The 21165-nt window shown below is 56.3% G+C and overlaps 1 protein-coding gene across 2 annotated transcripts in view; it reads right to left on the bottom strand.

Moving 5' to 3' along the window:
* Window positions 1-21165, bottom strand: part of PRKCB (protein kinase C beta) — a 126122-nt gene that overhangs the window by 15314 nt on the left and 89643 nt on the right. For both annotated transcript variants that reach the window (XM_053276102.1, XM_053276101.1), the window contains 6 exons: window positions 18868-18959; window positions 18569-18631; window positions 16761-16899; window positions 11213-11293; window positions 10067-10174; window positions 3820-3960 (listed from right to left, as the gene is read on the bottom strand). In XM_053276102.1, the coding sequence (XP_053132077.1) occupies window positions 3820-3960; window positions 10067-10174; window positions 11213-11293; window positions 16761-16899; window positions 18569-18631; window positions 18868-18959 (624 nt within the window). The remainder of the gene's footprint in view (window positions 1-3819; window positions 3961-10066; window positions 10175-11212; window positions 11294-16760; window positions 16900-18568; window positions 18632-18867; window positions 18960-21165) is intronic.

Raw genomic sequence — 21165 nt, forward strand, 5'->3', positions numbered from 1 at the left:
CTTCCCTCTCCCCACTTCCAGTGAGACCAGCAAGCCTGGCTTGGACGGCACGTCCCCCTTCTCCCCCGCCCCCCCGGAAGAATGCCCCAAGTGCTGGCTCGTCTGAAAAGGTCAGCAAGGCTGGCTGAAAAGGGCACATGGCGAGGTGCAGAGGGTCCTGGCCCCCAAGAGGGAAGCTGTCAGCTCCGGCGGTGGCAGCAGCAGCAGCAGCGTGCCAGGGCCTCGGGCAGAGAGAAGCGTCTTCCCACGAGTCAGATCCTTCTAGCTAGGGAAAGCAGCAGGGCCCCGAGGACAGGGCCACAGCACAGCAGGAGAGCCCCAGCCTAGCCCCCTGGCAGCATCTCCTGGGAGGGCTGGGAGAGACCCCCTGTCGGTGGCGGACACTGCCAGTCCGTGATGCCAATATCCAGCGAGATGAAGCAGCAGGAGGCAGTGTCCTGTGCAGGGCCTTCTCTGTGCGTGTGCTCAGTCACAGAGCTCTGGATTAATGGCAGAGGCCAAGGCGGTGGTGGGGATGGGGAAGCCTGCACTTCCCAACATTGCACAGCTCTGGAGCTGGGTCTGTGGTGTCAGGGCTTTAATCAACGTCTTCATAATCCAAAGTGGCCACATGGCTCCCAGGCAGGGTGAGACTGAGAGGAGCCACCCGCCAAGCTGTTTCTGGGAAGCAGAGGCAGCTGCGCCTCCTTTGGCAACCCCACCCCGCCCCGGGCTTCTTAGGACAGGCTGCTACGGCTTTACAATGGTATGTCAGCCTGCAGATCCGGGCACCTGTCAGTTTGGGGACTGGGAGCATGAAGAGCCTTTCCAAGAACAGTAATCACAGCACACTCTGGCCGCGTTCGCACATAACACGAAACTGGAGTTTGCCGAACCCGTGGTTAATATTTGAAACCCTGAATCGCCTCGCAGACTTTTGTCCAACTGCATCCCGGCAACCTCTGGTTTCAGGGCAGGGGAGCCCCTCCCTCTCCCTTGCGTCCCAGCAAGCTCTGTAGTTCTCACGTCGCCAGACTGTGGGCAAGGCATCAGCACAGCTGCAGGGTGGCAGCCATTGGCCACAATCTTCAAGGGACCGTGCCAGGCGCAATCGTCCCTTTCCAGCATGAATGGAACACCCGGCCTTGGCAGGGAAAGGGCATCTAAATCCCTTTAAATGGCATGCAAGCCCTTCTCCTGAGAGCAATTGCAACACCACCCTCCTAAGAACCTCGGACTGAAAGCCTCTCACAAGCCCAATTGCTGGCAGGGGTGGGATACTGCCGAGGGGCACTGTTTTTCGGTTACTCTGGGAAGGGATCATGAGGACTTCCTAGGAGGGAAGATGCCTATGAGGGAGGGCACAGCATCTTAGGGTCTGGTCCACTGGGACCAAGGATGCTCTTGTGATGGCAGACCCCGGCCAAGCAGTCCAGGGACACCAAACCAAACTTGCCACCATGGCATGAGAGGAGGACCAGAGCCTCAAGACCTCTGGTCCTCCAGCAGGCTGTGCTCTCATGAGGCAGGCCATCCAAATAAAGGGGGCCTCTCTCAGGTCAATAGTAGAACATTTACACAGAGACCCCCTCTTCTCCTGCTAAGGGGACAAGTCATGCTGTCTACCACCAGACCAGCTTTCCTCTCTAAGGCATCTCCAAGTCAGAGCATTCTTCCTCTGCAAGCCCAGCCTAACTTGGGCATCTCCCAATGGTTGCCTTGGGGGGGGGGAGGGGGCGGCAGCCAAAATTCCTCCTCCAGAACTCTCACTTCATACCTTCTTTGGCTCTCAGCCCCACCAATTAAAACCCAACAAGATTTGTTGTAATTGTGCCCCACTGAAACCAATGGCACAAGCCCCATGTGGGACTGAAGCTGCAAAATCCGCTGCACATATATTTGAGACGAAGCCTCAATGAACCCAGTGGGACGGATATCTGAGTAATGCACAGAATTGCACTGTTTGGGGTGCAACAGAATTTGGTTGGATCAAGGGATCCACTGAAGCTGGACAGCCAGACAGTTCAAAGGTGCCTGTTTATGCTGCCTGGTAAACATGCTTCCTCGCAAGGGACCTTTGGCAGTTGCCGTGGTGGAAGTGTCCTGTGCCTCTCTGCTGGAAGGGCTCCCAGATTACATACAGGTCCCAGAATACTTTGCAAGGAAGCCACGTAGGAGAGGCTTCTCCTAATGAGCCAGGCAGTTGCCCAAGGAGGCACAGCTGCCTCTGCTTCCCGGCAGCAGTTCAGGGGGGCTCTTGTCTCCCCCCATCCCACCTGAGAGCTGTTCTGCCTGACCACACAGCTCTACCTGATGAATGGCCAGCCTGCAGGCAGTGCAGCTCTCAGGTGGGATGGGGAAAGAGAAGAGCCACCCAAGCTGTGGTCAGGAAGCTGGGCAGCTGCATCTCCTCTGGTGCCCCCCCACCCCCCCACCCCCCCCGCTCATTAGGATGAGCTGCTACTGAAGCCACGACAGTCTGACCAGTTTGAGCTTGTGGCACAGACCAGTTCTGGACACGCAAGGCTGTGTGGTGCGAGTGAACTTCTGCTTCTTTGCCCCCTGGGGAAAAAAACCCCTCATGATGGTGGGGGCTGGGGGAGGAAGTGCAGAGGGGTGAGAAGAAACCCAAATCCTCCCCGCCACCAGAAGCTTTTGGCCTGTGCTCCTAAACTCTTCAGGCCAAGCCTGTTTGCCTTAATACCTGCTGAATGAATTGCCACCTCATTAATGATTCAGGCAGACGGTAGGTTGCTGAGCTAGATGCAAAGACTCAGTTTCAATGAAACGAAGAGGACAATCCCCCCCCCCAAAGGAAGAGGGAATCTGGACATGGAAAGACCCGCTTTGCTTCGGACATTCAGTAGTTCAGTAGTCTGGGCTGGGTGCTGTAACCACACAAGCATGATGAGAAAAGGCAGCCCCGCTTTGCCCTGGCCCACCCTTTGTGCTCAGCAGGAAGCCAGCCCCCACCCCACCTCCATTGTCTTCCCCAGCAGCCATCAGTGGGGCCGCTCACGCCCCTCAGACTTGGGCCAGCCAGAAGCCGGGAAGTGCTTCCTGTGGGTCAGGGCACCCCTACCTGCCAGAAGACCCTGGAGCGTCCCCTGGGGGTCTGCAGGAGCACCAGGCCTAATGCAAGGAATGGGCACACCTCTCTCGGAGAACATGCACACGCCAGGCATCCTCCTAGAGGTGTGTGCAGGGAGGGGCCACAGCTCGTGTTGGAAACCAAGACTCAAGAGTTGCTTCCCACATGATAACTCTTGGATGCAGCGGGCGCCACAGTGATCTGCATGCGTCTAGCCTTCTGCAGTCAGCCTGGGCTTCCTTCTCCCAAACAGCAGAGGAGCTGGCCAGCCGGCATTGGGGCTGTGCAACTTCAGGCAGCAGCAGGGGGCTCATGTGACCAGATGCTCTTCCATGAAAAGACACCAACTCCCTCATATACAACCCAGGGAAGACGACTAAGCTAGGAATCTCCCCTCCGTTGAGCTCGCTTTCCACGCACAGTGTTGCCGCTGCTGGTTCGTTTGTTTTTTTGTTTAAGGAAAAGCAACAGCCAACATGCAAACCTGCTCTGGAGCCTAAACACAGGTTGACATCTGCTGCTGGAGAGAACTGTTCCATGGAAAATCGGCTTTTAATACAGGACAAAATGACACCAAAATATCCACTGGCTGAGAAAATATTCCTATAGGATTGTGTGTCAATCTAGTGCATAGCTGAGGGCCTGTTGGAATAAGACACAGAGAGAAAGGAAGGAGAGAGAGAGAGAGAAAGAGAGAGAAAGAGAGAGAGAGAGAGAGAGAGAGAGAGAGAGAGAGAGCGCCAACTTACAGCCTTTGGCTTGAAAGGAGGTTGGATCTCCTTCCGTTCAAGTTTGTCCCAGTCGATGTAGCGGAAAAAGGCGTGCTCCTTGATGTCCCGCTCTCCTTCGGGGCCACACCCCAAGCGCTTTGCCGGATGCTTGGTCATAAGCTTGAAGAGGGGAGAAGAAGAAACATCCATGGATTCCATTACAGAGTGGTACACATTTGAGTACAAGGCTTACATAGGAAGCTGCCATATACTGAGTCAGACCATTGGTCTATCAAGCTCAGTATTGTCTTCACAGACTGGCAGAGGCTTCTCCAAGGTTGCAGGCAGGAGTCTCTCTCAGACCTCTCTTGGAGAAGCCAGAGAGGGAACTTGAAACTTTCTGCTCTTCCCAGAGTGGCTCCATCCCCTGAGGGGAATCTCTTCCAGTGCTCACACTTCTAGTCTCCCATTCATAAGCAACTCGGGCAGACGCTGCTTAGCTAAGGGGACAAGTCATGCTTGCTACCACAAGAACAGCTCTCTTCTTCAATTCTTCATTAAATCACCACCACCATCACCACCACATTCCTATAAAATGGCCCCGAGGCTAATTGCAGGAGCTTGAGAAAAGCCAAATGAGAGAAACAGGGAGAAAAAGACGCCCTCTAAGCTACGAACATGGTATGCATCTCAAATTAAGACATGCCCAATGACCACAAAGGTTTTACTCATATGACCACCCTATCTTGTGGAGTTTGGTGAATTTGAGAATAGTGATTACCCATCAGCTGATGGATTGTGACCCATGTAAGTGCTCACCTCTTAGCAAGATCCGACCCACATGGCTGTTTACATGGCTCACAGGCCAGCCAGTCCAAAGAGAGAAGTCATGGCCATTCCAAAGAGTTGGGACCCACAACTGGGTGGGACCCCAACCAAAGATGGGTTGTTCCAGAGGCCCCGGCACCATTTTGAGGTGGCGAAAGCCAGACACAGATGTGTAGGCTTGCTCAGCCGAGGGCCGGGTTGAAGCCACTGAAACCAGTTCTCCCTGCTCCCACCCACAGCATATAGGAAACGTAGGGCATGAGGGCACGACAGCCTGTATTACCCCACAGCCAGTAATGTGATGCAGGAGTGAGGAGAGGGTCAGCCTGGCGACATCATGAAGTGAAATCCTTTAGCAACCTATGATGGGTGATGGAGGGAGAACCTCACATGAGCTTGGTGCTGCTTTGGGCAGCATCCTAGTGATGGGTTCGGGCCGAAGAGGTGGCAAAAGAGAAGGCATGGAGCAGGCCCCATCCTACAGGTAGCGGGGGTCTTGAGTGGGTCCCCGTCAGAAAAGCCTGAAGGCGGCCGGCTGCTCCTTGCCCACCCCCAGGGACCGAGGAGGAAGAGAGGCAGCTTGGGACTTGGAGGGGAATCTCTGCCAACGTGACAACATAAAAGCAATTAAGTGCAAAGGCCACCGCACGGTTGAGAGGCGAGCCATCACCACTCCGAATCTCTTTTTCATTAACACCAAGAACAGGGAGGGAATTGGCAGCTTCCGGCCCAGAAAGCCTGGCTTAATGAAACGGCACATTCCAGGGGAGACGAGCGAGACGTGAATTATTGCTGTTTATCATCGGAACGTGTCCTTCGCCCAGGCCCTCTGCAGCAAGCCGGGAGGAAAACGTGCGTCCAGGGCTGCTGTGGAAACATTCATATCCTGGCGCAGGGGTTTGGCTCGACTTCCAAGACACGGAGCCGATAACGAGGGGTGCAAAGGGGAGATAAGCCCCAGGAGGGATATGAACGAGCCCTTCCGGCCGGCCAGAGGGGACCCACTCCGGCAGCCTTCGGGCTGGGCCCAGGACGAGCTGGCTTTGTGCAAGCCCAACAAGGGGGATGCGCACCAGGAAGGCCCCAGCTCTAACCTCATCTCTGCCCCCCAGGACTCCCACTCACTCTCAGTCTCTGCATGGGCCCTCAACCTGTAAGTAGGGCCCATGGGCTGCTGTTCTGCCCCCCAAGAAAAGACACTGCAGCATATAACCGTTGTCTTTTAAACTAAAGGGTTTTCGTGGATTTTTCTTGTCAAGCGCACACACACACACACACACACACACACACACACACACACACACACACACACACACACACACTTAGTTTGCTGTGGAGCAGGGCTCCTGTCAAAGAGCTCAGTGGGCAGGCAGAGTCTGGGGAGAAGCAAAGAAGCCCTTTAGATATGGGGATCAGGCTGATCTCTCTCACAGGACTGTTGCCAGGAGAACGGAAATAGCAAGCACCTGGCTGTTCCAAAGTTCAGTATCCCAAGAGTGGAGAGCTGGTCTGGTGGTAGCCAGCATGACTGGTCCCCTTAGCTAAGCAGGGTCTGTCCTGGTTGCATATGAATGGGAGACTAGAAGTGTGAGCACAGCAAGAGATTCCACTGAGGGCATAATGGGGCCACTCTGGGAAGAGCATCGAGGTTCCAAGTTCCCTCCCCGGCAGCATCTCCAAGACAGGGCTGGGAGAGAGATTCCTGCCTGCAACCTTGGAGAAGCTGCTGCCAGTCTGTGTAGACAATACTGTACTAGAAGGACCAAGGGTCTGACTCAGTATATGGCAGCTTCCTATGTTCCTAAGAAGCACACTTATTTTTGTGCACTATCAATATATAGAGGCCATGAAAATGAGAAAGACCCTTGCAGCAGCTTGGGAGAGGCAAGGAGCCTAGGGGCAGGGCCGGCTTGTCCAAATGAGCCAGCAGGGTGCCAAAGGAGGCCGCTTGGGTTGCCACTGCACAGCTCTACCTGACGAGTGGCCAGCCTGCAGGCAGTACAGCTCTCGGGCAGGGTGGGACCGGCTAACTGTGCAGCTCTACCTGATGAATGGCCAGCCTGCAGGCAGTGTGGCTCTCGGGTGGGGCAGGAGAGAGAGAGGAGAAACCTGAGCTGCCTGGCTCATCAGGAGAAGTCGGAGAGGGATGGACTCAGCCTGGACTGCTGCCTGCCGATGCCCTGCTTTGCTGGGCAGAGGAGCATAGGAAGCTGCCATATATCAAGACCTTTTGTCCATCTAGCTCAGTCTTGTCTTCACAGACTGGCAGCGGCTTCTCCCAGGTTGCAGGCAGGAATCTCTCTCAGCCCTGTCTTGGAGATGCTGCCAGGGAGGGAACTTGGAACCTTCTGCTCTTCCCGGAGCGGCTCCATCTCCTGAGGGGAATCTCTTGCAGTGCTCACACATAATGTCTCCCATCCATATACAACCAGGGTGGACCCTGCTTAGCTAAGGGGACAACTCATGCCCAACACTTCCTCCAAGAAAGAATGAAACAGGATTGTGTTCAATATGGCTGCTTTCATCAAAATGTATTTGCTGCCTTTTTTTTTTTAAGCAGGAATTTATCTATTTGGTGCTTTTTAAATCGCCAACTTCAGAGCTCCGCAGATGGTCTCCCGTGGCCATGGCAGAATTCGTTCAGTTTCCAGCCAGTCCTGACATCTTGACAGACACACAGAGTGCAGAGCGCTTCGCATCTGGGGCAGCCCCATGGCCACAGGGCATCTGAGGGATTCCTCCGGCTCATGGAAGCAGCTACCCCACAGCCTGCTGAAGGCCTAAACCGGTGGCAGTTTCCTCGGGTCCCCGCAGCCGCCCGCAAAGACCACAGAACGAATGACAGAAGCCTGCCCCGTGTCGCCTCCAGTACCGAGAGGCACCTTCTCTGCGCCTGCAATCTGTTCAGCTGGAAACAGGGCGTGGTCCAGAGCTGGTGCGAAAATCCGCGCCGGGTGGGGAAGGAAAGCCCGGCTGCCTCTGCTTGGTCCCCGCTGAAAAAAGAGGTTTCCGGGCGATCCAGAAAGACTGAGCGACTCCTCAAGCCCTTGAGCAGAGATCACGGCCTGCTCTCTCAGGGCTGGCTCCATGCACTACTGGCGCAGTGTGGGAACCCCTTTCGTCCGGCATGCTCGCCTCGCCGCCCTGCTAAGCTCAGTACGAAGGAGTTGTGTGGCTTGGCCAGGAAACGTGGCTTCTCCTGTGTCACAGGCCCCAGGCACCCTCTGGAAGAGCTACTGGTCAGGCGGGATTCTTTGCCCGGAGCCCCACGGGCCAAGCCAGCCGCGACATTCACTGAAACACACAACCGTCTCCTCGTGGGGGTGGCCCTTCCTCTCCGTCCCTCCAGTAGCAGCGCCCCTCTCCGAGTGCCGCTGGGAGGAGATGCAGCCGCCCAGCAGAACAAGCCCCTCCAGGGCTGCACGCCCAAGTCCTTGCACAGCGCGCCCTCTCACCGGCCAATGCCTCATTCTCATTCCCATCTGCGCTTCGGCTGGTGAACCGTCAGGCCAGCGGGGAAAAGTGCGCCTTGCCCACACAAATGAGGCAGTTGGGAGGCTCATTCACAGAAGGATCTCTGCCCTTTTCTGTCACGGAGAAAGATGCTGTCGCTGACACCGTTTGGAACATGGCAGCCAGAGCTTTCAGAAGTAAGGAAAGGCCACTTGCCTGCCCCATGTTTGTTTCTGGAGGGAGGGTGTGTGTGTGTGTGTGTGTGTGTGCGCATGATTTTTCAGTCGTATGACAGCATGAGATGGGCAACAGTGCGTTGCATCCAGGAGCAGCTCATAGCAACGATTCGAGGGTGCAGAGGCAAAGGAGGCACCGTGGCCTCTCTTCCCCGGAGCTCCATTTTCTCCTTTCTCTCCCACCCTGCAGGCTGCCTGCAGGCTGGCCATTCAGCAGGTAGAGCTGCACAGTTAACCTCACAGCTCTACCTGATGAATGGCATGAGAGAGAGAGAGAGAGGAGCACACGGAGCTCTGGGAAGGAGAGGCAGCTGTATCTCCTTTGCGCCCCCCCCCCAGCTTAGGAGGAGCCACTCCTGGTTCTTCTGCACCAAATGAGGACAGCGTGGGGACGTGGCAGGGGATTCACAGAGCAGCCTGCTCCTCTCGCTCCCTGCTCCAGCCACTTTCCATTTGGCCTTGCAATTTGCCAGGAGTGAGAAAAGCCATTACGGAGAAGCCTAGCAGATGTTTTAATCAGTCCTGTCCTTTGCCAATTTGCAGCATCCTGCCTGGGACTGCTGGGAAAGGAGATAAAACCGACCGTGAGTTTATCACTGTCCCCATCTCGAATCACTTGCCACGATTGTGCCGAGGGACCGAGAGGGAAGATTGATGCTTGGCTCAGCTTCCCACAGTGGTGACAGCAGCTCTGGCCATGGGCGGACTGCAGCCCTTTTCAGACAGTACGCGGCCCCTGCATGATATGTGCACACGGTTTTGTGCAAAGGACTGTACCCGGGATCAATGAAAAAGGGACAGTGGGTACAGGCCCCTGAAATACAGGATGGAGACAGGAAGGGGGCGGCTGTCCCTGTGTCCCGAACAACATGCGGACAACTGTATCTGCCTGCAGATCAGCTGTACGAGTGTCGGACGCAACTCGCTCGCCCTCAAGATTCACATAATGCCCAGCTCTCTCCATAACGCAGCTGTGTTTTTGTTGTAGCAGTTTGTTTTTATTGAAGTTGTACTACTGTTTCTGTCTTGATCTGAACTGCCCTGGGGTCTTTGGACGAAGACAGGCGGTATAAAAATATAACTAACAAACAGACAAACCAGTGATTTGGGCTTCTAGCATTATGGGAGGGGGGGGGACCTTCTCTCTCGCTCTCTCCACACCAGCCTTAATGTGACACACTTCCACTCTGACCGCCCCTCGGTTGTCTTTATGCTCCAGGGGCATTTGACTTGCCTCGGCAGGGGCTCCCCCCACCCTGCTTTTCAAGTCCAGCCTGGAGGCTGTGGGACCCCATTGTGAACGGGGGTGAGCCGTTTCGGAACCTTGCTGGGAACGGTCTTGGGTCACGGGGCAGGAGCTGCTGAGATGGTTTCCAGATGATGAGGGTGAAGGCAAGGCCTGCCTGCTGCCAGACCCCAGACAGGTGGGGGTGGAAATCCAGAAGCCTTCCCCCGCCCCCACTTGCGCCCCCTATTCTGAACTGCAAGTTTCTCAAGCCTTCGTTTTCATGACAAAGCCGGTGCACTGCGGAGGAAGCGATTGTGGGCTGCTAGTCTGCTTCCTCCTGCCCTCCCCTCTAGAAGGTGATGGGGTGGCATGGAATTAGGGCAGGCCAGCAGTGTGGCTTGAGGATTGCACGAAGGGCTCACCTGCCCGCCCCTCCCTCATTTGAGGACTGCCCTGGACACCCACTGTGCATCTGTGTGCCCACAAGGAGAGGAGCCAGAGACAGCCGGCCTCTGCCAGGCCACCCCAAGTGGGCTCTTACCCCTTTGCAGATGGCCACGGCCTCCTTGGACATGGACTTGGGATAGGCCACGTTGTGCTCCATGATGGACTGGAAGAGCTCGTCTTCGTCTTCTCCTTCAAACGGGGCCTGCAGAATTGAGAAGCAGGAGAGGGTGGGGTTTTAGCAGCCCCCCAGGCAGGTCTGTGGCTGCTGCTGTGGCTGTTTCCTGTGCCAAGGCTAGAGGGAGGTGCCCACAGGTCCGGGGAGGACAAGCAGGGCACGAGGTGCAGACAGAGGAGAGCCCGTGCTTTGCACACACATGTCCTCCAGCTCCTGGCCTCCTTCCTCCTTGTCCATCTCTTTCCCCTTCCAGAATGAGCCGTGTCTACTTAGAGCATAGCTCTGCAGGCGTTCTTCTCTCTTTGCAAAGGGCTCCGAAAGAGGGCGTACAACAGCACGGCACCCAAGAGAGGCCACCCAACAGCCAAGCGAGCTCCTTACACACCCATCATTGCTCAAGAGGCTGTAGGCCTCACATCGGGAGGATTCAAAGCCCCGGCAGCCCCCGGGAGGTGTCGTTTCCCCAAGGACTCTTGACGTGGCATTACATTCCCCAGGGGCGACCAGGTCTGCAGGTGGGCACGAGAGAGAGAGAGAGGGAGTGAGGAGAAGCCCCCGCTCTCTGCAGCGGCTGGCTGTCCCTGGAGTGCTCCTGCCAGCCAGGCTGGGCTACGTGCTCCCTGTACAGACTTGGTCTGTCGCGATCCGTTGTACAGATTCTGTGGCCAGCTAAGTGCAGTTTAAAGGGGGGGAGTGGCTGGGAGAGTGGGGCTGGGCATGAAGGAACGGGGCTGGCCCAGGAGTTCTTCTCTGGCCTGGATTTCCATCTAACTGGGGGGAAGCGGCCAATATTAGCCTCTCCTTGGAAGCAAGCATTGTGAGGCCCTGCCTCTCACACCCAGCAGCAGGCAGGCAGAGTCCCGCCAGCCTCCTCATCTCACTCCGAAATGGCAGCAGAGGTGACTTGCAGGCCTCGATTTTCAGCGCGGGGTGTGGCGGGGCCCCCCTCCGCCCCCCTCCACATGCACACGCTCTTTGCTGCTGACAAAACAAATAACTCACTCCCAAATCACTCGACTGCCCCCCCACGAAAACCCCACAGAAAATCCATTCAAATCCAATTACCTGCCCAGCCAACATTTCGTACAGCAGGACTCCAAAGGCCCACCAGTCAACGGATTTCCCATAGGGCTGATAAGCAATTATCTGCAAGACACACAATATCATCGTCGTCGTGATCAGAGCAGCAGGCGTAAGCACACACCCTCTTTGGCCCCCGGCCCCCAGGCAGGGCTGCTCCAACTGGAAGCCCAAGCCGCTGGGACCAGCAGGCGGCCGCGGCACTGCCCAGCTGTTGCCAGCACCAGGCCCAGGCGCCTCCATGCGCCAGGAGCTCACCTGGAGGCTCCAGCCCCCTTTGCCGCTCCCCTTGGCCCCAGAGCAGTCGCCCGCTGGCAGCCCACCCTCACAGCACCGTGGCACTTTTTATGACTCAAACTTGGAAGGGCACCGAGAAAGACTCGCAGCAGAGACACACACACCCCTCCCTTGGCACAACGGAGAATGCCACTCCTAAGAGGGAGCGGCTGTGATGAGCCTGGACTGGAAGCCTCTGGGGCTAATGGGCTCCTGCTCCCTGGGGTGGGGACTCAGCAGAGGAAGGGGTGGCACCCCTTAGCAGTAGGAGTTGGCCGGCCTTTTGCTCTTGCCTGTGGGCTGACTGAGCCAAGAGGCGCCGTTTGAGAGGGGCGATTCTCTTCTATTTAGCAGGGGGAGAGCAACTGGCCCTCTCCATCCCCAGCACAGCATCCCTCCAGTGGCTGTTGCAGGGAGCTATCTTGTGTTTCTTTTTTTTAGATTGGGAGCTCTTTGGGGACAGGGAGCCATTTTATTGATTGCTATCTATGCAAAACGCTTTGTGGACTTCTGTGTAAAAGCAGCAGGCCAATATTCCTTGTAGAGTCCTTCATTGCAGGGCTCCCCAGAGGCATCTGGTGGGCCACTTTGTGAAGCAGGATGCTGGCCAGATGGGCCTTGGGCCTAATCCAGCAGGGCTGTTCTTACCTCCTCCCATATCAAGTGACCTGTGGGTTCCTCCTGACCTGGCCACAAATGCTTCCAGGTCAGGCTAGCACAAAAGCCAGACTTTGGAGACGTGTGTGGCTCTCCAGCCTTGCCCCAGCCTGCCCACCTCCCACGTAACGGCACCAAGGGGATTGACCCAGGGAATCCGGCAGCAGGGTCCAGGCACCTTACCCTCCAAGTCACTGGGACCGAGAGGAGCTACGAGCCGGGCCTTTGCGGCACTGCAGCACCACCGCAGTCATGGCCAGAGAGGGTACTGCAGCCAGCCAGGTGGTCTGGGGAACCAGCAGAGGTCTGGCTGGCCCTAGAGAGCTGAGCGGCGGTCTGAGCAACATCCCCCGTTAAAGCAGCAGCACAGACCTCCCTCACCACCCTCGTGTCATCCTCTTCTCAGCAGATTTCTGGGAAACGTACCTGGTGGCCACAAGCAGGAGGAGCCCGGGGGCAGGCAAGACGCCCCTTCCCCACCCTCGCTGGCTGGAATTTGCCAGAACCCCCTCGCCATTTTTGTCATTTGCAGCTGGGCCTATTTCAGAAGCCACTTGGGCTAGAATCCGGATTCCTTGGGGCTGTGTGGGGCTGCCCTTTATGGTGAATCACAAACGGGAGTGCCAACCTTGTGCACGTGTGAACAACCCCGGACAGCAGAAGCAGGAGGAGCCCCTGGACAGCAGCGTGTGGGGCCTTGGCCACTTTGGAGTGCCAGGTGCCGGGAGGGGGGGTGGATTTTGTGGACCACAATAATACAGAGGAGGACTCAGCAAGCAGCCCAGAACGTTTTCCCTCAAAAAGCTCCCCATAAAGGGCCCAAAGTGGGCCAGGAGAGGAGACGAGCCCGTGCTTGGAAGGGATTTTTCCGTCCCTGTTTGTTGCCTCGTTTCAACGCGTGGAGTTTGACAAGCCCGAGGCGTTGCCATCTGTTACTTAATGCAAAGCCATTACGCAGTTTATTCATCCTAATTACAGATTTCTATTCCGAAAAGATTCATATATTCAAACATAAATGCAAATCACATGGTAATGGCAGTGAAATATACACAGACGCGCTCCAGCCCAGAGAGGTTGCCTCCGTGGGGGCCTCTCTGGCCCCATCCAGCCCCAGAGCTCAGGGGAGAGCTCTGGGGGTCTCCCATCCAGGCTGGCAGGGCCCAGGAGGGGCGCGGGGACAGGAGGCACCCGTGCCCTTGCTTGGACGAGGGGTGGGGTCCTTCCCAAGGGTGCAGGGGGTGGGTGTTCTTGGCTCGCCTGACGCCACAGCACCCCAGGCACGCAATGCGGCAGAGGCAGGCGATGGGGAGGGGGCTCCTCCTCTGCCCCGAAGAGGGGACCTTCCACGCCAAGCATGCCAGCCTACAGAGGCGCCTCCCCGGCCCTCGCCTGCCTTGCCCCATCTGCTTGCAGTCGTCTTTCCTCACAGATTTGCATGGCATTGATAGCCGGCAGCCAAACATGCAGCCTTATGTAACAGGCATCGGCTTCCGAGGGTTCCGATGCGCAAGAGGGCAAACTTTTTGGAAGGAAGGCTCTCGCTCGGCCTTCTTCGCCACTTGCAGCGGATCCAGGGAGGCTGCGGTGGCAGGCAGGCGATCCAAGCAACGGAGGAGCCAGGATGGAGCAAGGAAGAACCACTCTGGGTGCACGCCTGGGAGTCCTGCAGTGGGGCAGGAGAAGCAAGGCCAACGCTGGAGTGGGGCAAGTAGCCGTCGGGAGAGGGGGGCCTCTGGCACTGCCCCCCACCCCAGCCTCAATCCAGCGGCACACTGGAGCTACAGAGGGCTGGTTGCGGGCTTCCCGGAGGCTTCTGGTGGTTCACTGCGGGAGGCAGGGGGCGGCGCTAGACGGACCTAGCTTGGTCAGACCCAGCGGCCGGGCGCTTCCCACACTCCATATAAGAAACCCCACACAGGCTCATTTACACAGGCGGGGTCCACAAGAGAGATGCAGTTCCTTGGATCATGGCCTGTGGCCCAGGCGGGAGGGAGGTTCTCAGGGATGCTCCCAGCCAAGTCCAGACACCTGAAGAGAGCCTGATGCCCAGAAAGAGCTAGCATGGAGGGAGATGGTGGTGGGCCCCCCACTGTCCGCTCTCCCTCTCCCACCCTCTTGTCCCCTCCTTTTGCTTCCCTCATCTCTGCCTCTGGACTGCTCTTGCATCCGGGTTTGCTCCGCGGGGCCTTGGGAACTCCCCCCGCCCCCGCAAGGCCCTTCTCTTTCCGATCTGCAGCACCCACAGCAATGGAGTCAAGGTCGCCTCTGCAGCTCCTCAGCTTGAACAAAGCTTTTGCCTCTGCCGGGCTGCTGCAGGCCTCAGGGGATGCAGGTGCCAGTTTGCCCACTTCACAAAGTGCATTCCAAGTGCCACCGATCTTTGCAAGCACTTGTAGTGCTCTTTGCCTGCAGGTGGGGTGTGAAGCTTGAATCCTTCACAGTGGACGGGATAAAAGCTTAACAGGCTTGCTGTACTCTCGACAGCCATTAACACCCAAGAGAAGCATTCTGGCCCCAAGGAGAGAGTCTGCAAGGGAAGCCAAAGCAAGGCAAGGCAAGGCATGGCAGCATCGGAGGTGCAAAGCGCTCTCCTTGGTTGGGAAGGGTGGTTCTGATGGACACGCCTCCCTCTGGGCTTCTGAGGGGCAGCAGTTCAGTTCTCCTTCCAGGTCCCAATCAGGATTCCCCACACAAATTAATGAGGGGGTACAGCGAAGGCACAGAGAACAGAGGAGGACGCCGTCTGGAAAGCCCTGGATGGGAACAGAGCTTGGCTCCCAGGGCAAGAAGGGGGCTTCTAGACTGCAGCCCTCTTTTGCCCCCCCTCCAAGAGAAGGCACAGTCCTCCTTGCATGATGGTCATCCCCCCCCCACCACCACAGACTCCCTGGGCTCAAATGCAGTCACCCTTTGGGCTGAATTCTGACAGAGATCCCTCCAGCTTCAAGGGGCCTTTTGGAATGTAATAGAACACGACCAAGGGTGACAAGGACCTGTCATTCCTAGAACCGTGCAGGGTTTCATATTCATTTATTTCAAATATCTCTATCCCAACATTCCCACATTGCTTGAAGTGACTGACAATAATTTTGTTATATATTTTGCCGTGTGCGGATTTGTCTCTAGTTCTTTTGAATTTTTTTAAAGCAATTAAAATGAAAATGGGAGGAAAAGCATTCATAGAGGGTGTCCAGTTGCCTACCCAGGGAAAAGGGTCATTTGTGCTCCTACGAAAGAGCATCAGTCATGGGCAGCCACTCAGGCACATGTTGGCAGGACTCCCAAATTAATCTTGGCAGAACAAGGGGAAACCGCGCACATGAAGGCCAGTAATTAAATGTCTCCCTGGGAAGGACGGAGACACAAAATGGTTTCGCATTTCAGGGCATCTCTCAAAAGTGTACAAGGCGTGCCACTATTCCTGACAGACTGCCAGCCAGAGATGGTGATGGTTCAATGCCGAAAATATTCAGAAGGTGCCCAGAGCTGGGTTTATGCAGGGACAGCTCTCATCTGCTGGGAGACAGATGCCAGGGACAAAACGAGGTCATTCACACAACCTTCCGCTGGGCCAGGGAAGGGGAAGTCAGGAGAGCACCTACCTTCCCCTCAGATGATCCAGCAGCAATCCCAGCTGGGCGGCCTGCACACCCACACGACTGATGCTGCTGTGAGCCATGCAACATTGTGGAGGCCAGGAAAATGCATCCCAGCCTCCAGACATCCCACAATGCACTGCACAACAAGTGCACTCCCCCAAGAGTTGGGCACTCTAGCCCAGCACTCTGCTCTGCTCTGCCATAATTCCTACCACCACCACCCCCCGCTCTGGCTTTTGGAAAGATCCAAGGTGGGGGCAGAGGAGAAAGCACTAGGGTCCGTGCCCCCACTGAGTAAGAGCAGGGGGAGTAGGCAAGGGAGCTTCTGGATCACACAAAGGGATTTGTGCTCCTACAGCTAAACAGAGGCATTTTCAGTTGGTTTACACAAGATTTTGAGCAGTATCAATGCATAAACATGTACAATATGTGAAATCACGAGTGAACTAAATTCCCAGCAATTTATACATCTATCAGATACTGGTAAAGGGGCAATCATCTTTATTATCTTGGAAAGGGCTTGTTAATGTGCTAAGAAATAAAGCAAGCACGTTCTTTTCCCTTCAGAGCTTTTGCATTTTTCTGATTGCAAAGCCATGCAAATTTAACTGATTAATTGCCTACGAATGTTGTTAATTGAGTGAGAGCCCTAGCTTTTAAACCAGGCTCTAATCACATAATTAATATACATGAAACACCTGAATGTTTCATTGTTGAGCACCCACATTCCATTTTACTCAATAAATTATAACCAGCGAAAGGCATGTAGCATCTCCATGGAGATTTGGCCCTTTCCTTTCTAATCTTTAATAAGAAGACGCCAATTGTCTCCACACCTATTCATTGTATTCCTTCCTTGAAATTCACACAGGCCTTCTTTAAATTTTTTTTTTTAATCTGCCTAGAGCAGAGATTTGGACAGCCGAGTGGCTTCTCGTAACTCAAACTGTCAGCTGGGAAGCAGAAGCAAGAAGCGGGGGAGGACCCAGTTCATCTCTCACCTCGGGCGCGATGTAGTCTGGAGTGCCACAGAAGGTCTTGGTGGTGACCCCGTCCCAGATATTCTCTTTGCACATGCCAAAATCAGCAATCTTGATGTGCCCCTCCGAGTCCAGCATCACGTTGTCAAGTTTCAGGTCTCTGCAGCGTTCAAAACAAGACGGTTATTCCTGTAGCTGGGCCTGGGAGCCAGCAGGGAGCCAAGAAAGGCGCTGCAGAATCTGGGTCTGATGCCCCACTCAGCAGCACCCCAGCCAGCCGTCAGGCCTGGAACCGTCCCTGAGCTCCTTTCAAAGGCAGCACCATGGACAGCGCACCAGAGCAGCCGGGCTCACCAGAATCATCCAGAAACCTTCACTGTCCCCGAAATCAATGATGGGCACACCCCATCAGACTCTTCTGCTCGGAGGACAAGAATGCTCCAGGTTCTCACTGGGGGCAGGGGGAAGAGGCAGCAGCATTCGGATGGAAGAGGGACCCACCCCTGAAGCATCTGGGGGTTCGAAAGCCAGTTCTCTGCAAGAGCCGGTGGGAAAAGGAAATGGCGGTGCCGTGCACCCTCTTCTCAGACACTTGTCCCCATTTTGCCTGGTCAACACTGCATTAATTGCCAGAGCCACACCCCTTCTGCTCTCCCCCTGACTATCGCAACTCACAATCTGGGCATGAGGGACGGCTACATCTGGGGTTCTAGAGAAAGAATGTGAAGGCTCACGAAGTAGCACGGAAATCCACGGAGCAGGCAAGCCAGTTATGTGTACACTCAAATCTCATTCATCCCGGTGGGACTTTGTCAGGATCCACTGTCCTCCTTGGGCACAGCCCCTGCCTCTCATGCACGGAAACCCACATGCACGGACATCAGAGCACCATGCGGTGTGCACAACGCAGCTGCTGGAGCCTGTTTTGATAATCTACTGTAGGATAATTATATATTTCCAGCATGTCTTTAAGCAGAAGCAAAATGCCCCGTTTAGCTTTTAAGTTAGCAGAAGACAGGCTGCTGCAGAGAAACAGCTGGCAGAAGGCAGAGCAAAGCCCTCACCAATGTAGACTCATGGGGGAGGGGCGCATTGCTACCCAAACGGGGGTGTTACAAGAGCACCCCAATTTTCATGGGAAAGGCTGGAGGGCAGATGGCATCCTTCCCCTCCTGCTTTTGCTAGGAAGTTTCGTGGCTGTTGCCCATGCCAAGGGAAGCTTTCTGGGAGGGAGTAGAGGGTGCATGACATTCTCCGCCTGGGCTGCTCTGCTCGGGTGTTAGGCTCCGGGGCTCCTATGGCATGGAGAAGCATCAGGACAGGGGCCGGTTTCAGCAGAGACGGCCTCGAGGCACCCTGGGCAAGCCGAGTTCCATCCAAGCCACACTGCGGGATGTTGCAGCTGAGCAGCCACAGAGAGGGCTCATCCCACAGGATTCTTCGGGGGCTCCCTTGAAGTCTCCGTGCTGAGCCAGCCCTCTCCTGTCACCCAAGCAGGCTGCCAGCTGCAACTTGTCAAGCAGAGAGACATTTAAGGCCGTGAGGAAAGGGAAGCCTCCGCGGCACACCATGAGCCGGCTTCCCTATGAAAAGCAGGAGACTGCAAAAAACCTTGGCTCACAAACGGCTGCCTTTCTGAAGCCTCCGGCTCTGATTGCTGCCAACAGAGTCAGCGGAGAGGGGCCAGAACTTCACCCGCTGGGCACTGGTGATGTGTGGAAGGGCAGGACCAGCAGCCCAGAGCCAGCAGGGAGGGGCCGCGAATCCCCCAGCCGCCACGGCTGGTGCCGCTCTGCTGGAAACTGGAGAGAGAAAACGTGGCCACCTACCGGTAAACGATCCCTTTGGTGTGGAGGAAGAAGAGCCCAAAGGCAATTTCGGCAGCATAGAACCTGCAATTACAGAGGGGGGAGAGAGAGGCAGGCCAAGCGTGACGGGAGAGGAATTGGGATGGAAAGCCCGGCCCTCTCGTGACATGGGGTGGGAGGCCCGGGGACCCCCCCCCCGCTGAGAATGGCAAAGGGTCACCCCTGCCCGCCTGCCAGCCCCCCTGCTCCAAAGCAGCTGCCAACCCTCAGTCTGGCTCTCAGCCTGCTGGGCATGCACTAGGGGTCCTCCGGGGACTTACACGGCATGTGGCTCCTTAAACCTCCCGACCTGTTGAATCTGGTACATGAGGTCACCCCCGTTCACATATTCCATGACAAAATACAAGCGGTCCTGCAAAGAGAGGGAAGTCGAGAATGCAGCAGCAGAAGCACTCTGAGCACCTGGAGGTGCGCAGGCGGCGGGGGGCGGGGGGAGGTGTTGCGGCAGCGGCAGCAGCAGATTCCCTCTTGGACCCGGATTTCCTCCCGACTCTGACTACACACTTGCTCCCAGCCGCTCTGACCCTTGCTTCCCTGCTCTGGAACCCGAATCCAGTCTCTTGCCAACCTGGACGGCACACTCCTTCTGGGTCTCAAGCCAGACCCTGACTTGGGGAGGGTCTGTAGCTCAGCGGCAGAACGCCCCCCCTCTGCATGCAGAAGCTTCCCAGTTCAGTTCCTAGCAGCGTCTCCAACTAGGGCTGAAGGAAGGCCCTCCCTCTGCCTCAAAACCTGGAGAGCTGCTGCCAGCCAGTGCAGACAATCCAAAACCAGATGGACCAAGGGCCTGACTCAGCATAAGGCAGTCTCCTCCTACACTCAAACGACTTCTTCTCCAGCTTGGTCACCCCGAGGACAACTGTTCCGGCTTCATTGTGCTTTGCAACCCACGGCATTTTCCTGCATTCTCACCACGTGGGAAGATGCTGGGCAAGAATCTCTGTTACAATTCAACCGTCACTTTTGTTCGGCACAGGTGCTGGCGGCGGGGGGGGGGGCATCTCTGGCTTCCGTTTTGGACTTGCCAAGAGTTGCCCACTGGAGAGACAGACAAGGTTCCTGCAGTGCTGGAGGCTTGAGCAGCTCATCCCAGAAAGGAGGCAGAAATGGGAGAGGCTGGCGCAAGGGCAGAGTCAGTGGTCAGAGGCAACCCCCAGGCTTGGCATGCTGACCCCTGGCATCCGTGGGGGGCGCAGAGGTCTCCGGGGGCAAGGGGCCTCTCTATGGCCAAGGGCTGCGCCACGAGGTGAGGTGGAGAGAGGGGATCAGTCTCCTGTGGTGCTGCGAATGGCTAAACGGCAGCCATCCGGATGGGGCGGGACGGGGTGCTTACTCTCTCCCCTGCAGCAGCTGCCTAGTCGGAATCACCTATTCAGCTTGGACCGGCCTTGGCGGCAAGGGGGGGGAGGCACCCAAGGAGGCAGCCGCTGCGGTGGCCCCTCTCTCCCCCACCCTGCAGGCTGGCCATTTGTCAGGTAGAGCTGTGTGGGGAAACCATGGTTGCCTGCACAGTTCTACAAATGGCCAGCCTGCAGGCCTTGTTACTCTTGGGTGGGGCGAGAGTATGTAGCACCTCCTCCTCCCCCCCCGCTCATGAGGATGAGCCGCTACTGCAGAGCCCGAGAAAGAGGCGCCCAGACCCATGTAGCCATTTCTAGGCAATGCTCTGGGGAGCTTCTTGCGATGTGGAAAGACAGAAGCGTCCTCCTCCCTTTGGATCAACGCCACTGACTGCTGAGGCTCCGACTGGCTTTGAAAAAAGACAACGGGCGCACCCTTAATCCACTCCGCTTCATCCGGGATCGGGGTCCGCCCAGAGGAGAGCTCCTCGGGAGCAGGCAGGAGGCAAACCGCAAGGCCCTGGAATACCTGGGCAAAATGTTAATTCTCCCTCTTTGGAGATGAAGACCCGAGATTTCCGTCCAAGCCAGTAAAGGGAAAGAGCTGCCTCGCCTGAGCTGCCTCGCGCTTCTCCCAATCAAAGCCCTTTGTACTCGGCGCCTGATAATACTCTCGGCTACACATTTTGATTACGTTACCAATATGATTACTGCTAAGCTACAGGCAGGTCTTCAAGCACTAATCCTCTGTCGACACACACTTCAGCTGTCGGGCGGAGGCTGTGCAAAAGAGCTTCGCCACACGCCAGAGTTTCATCAGCCCGCCCCAAGAATGAAACAGCCCTGCAAGCCCTAAATGCAGCCAAGGTGCTTTTGCGAAATCAAATTGCTGGGCTGCCACTGCAGGGAGTCTAAAAGGGCCGTGCCCATCTCTGGGCCTTTACGAGTCGCAGGGGAGAGGGTCAGGGAGTGGGAGCTTCCTTTCTCCTTTATCAGCTGTGAAGCCAGGATAAAGGAGGCCAAACGGGTCTTCCTTCTCCCATGTCAAGCCAGATATTCTTGGATGGGCATGACATCTTTCCTTGCTGCAGGGCCAGAGTTTCAGAGGGGTTTCCGGGAAAACCTGGGGCACCTCCGAAGCTTCTTGGGGGTGTCCCAGTCAGTGATGTGAACAGGAATGGGGACAACGGGCCCATCCAACCGCTTGCTTGCCCTGAA

This window comes from Hemicordylus capensis, chromosome 13 (genome assembly GCF_027244095.1).
Source record: "Hemicordylus capensis ecotype Gifberg chromosome 13, rHemCap1.1.pri, whole genome shotgun sequence".
NCBI classification, from domain to species: domain Eukaryota; kingdom Metazoa; phylum Chordata; class Lepidosauria; order Squamata; family Cordylidae; genus Hemicordylus; species Hemicordylus capensis.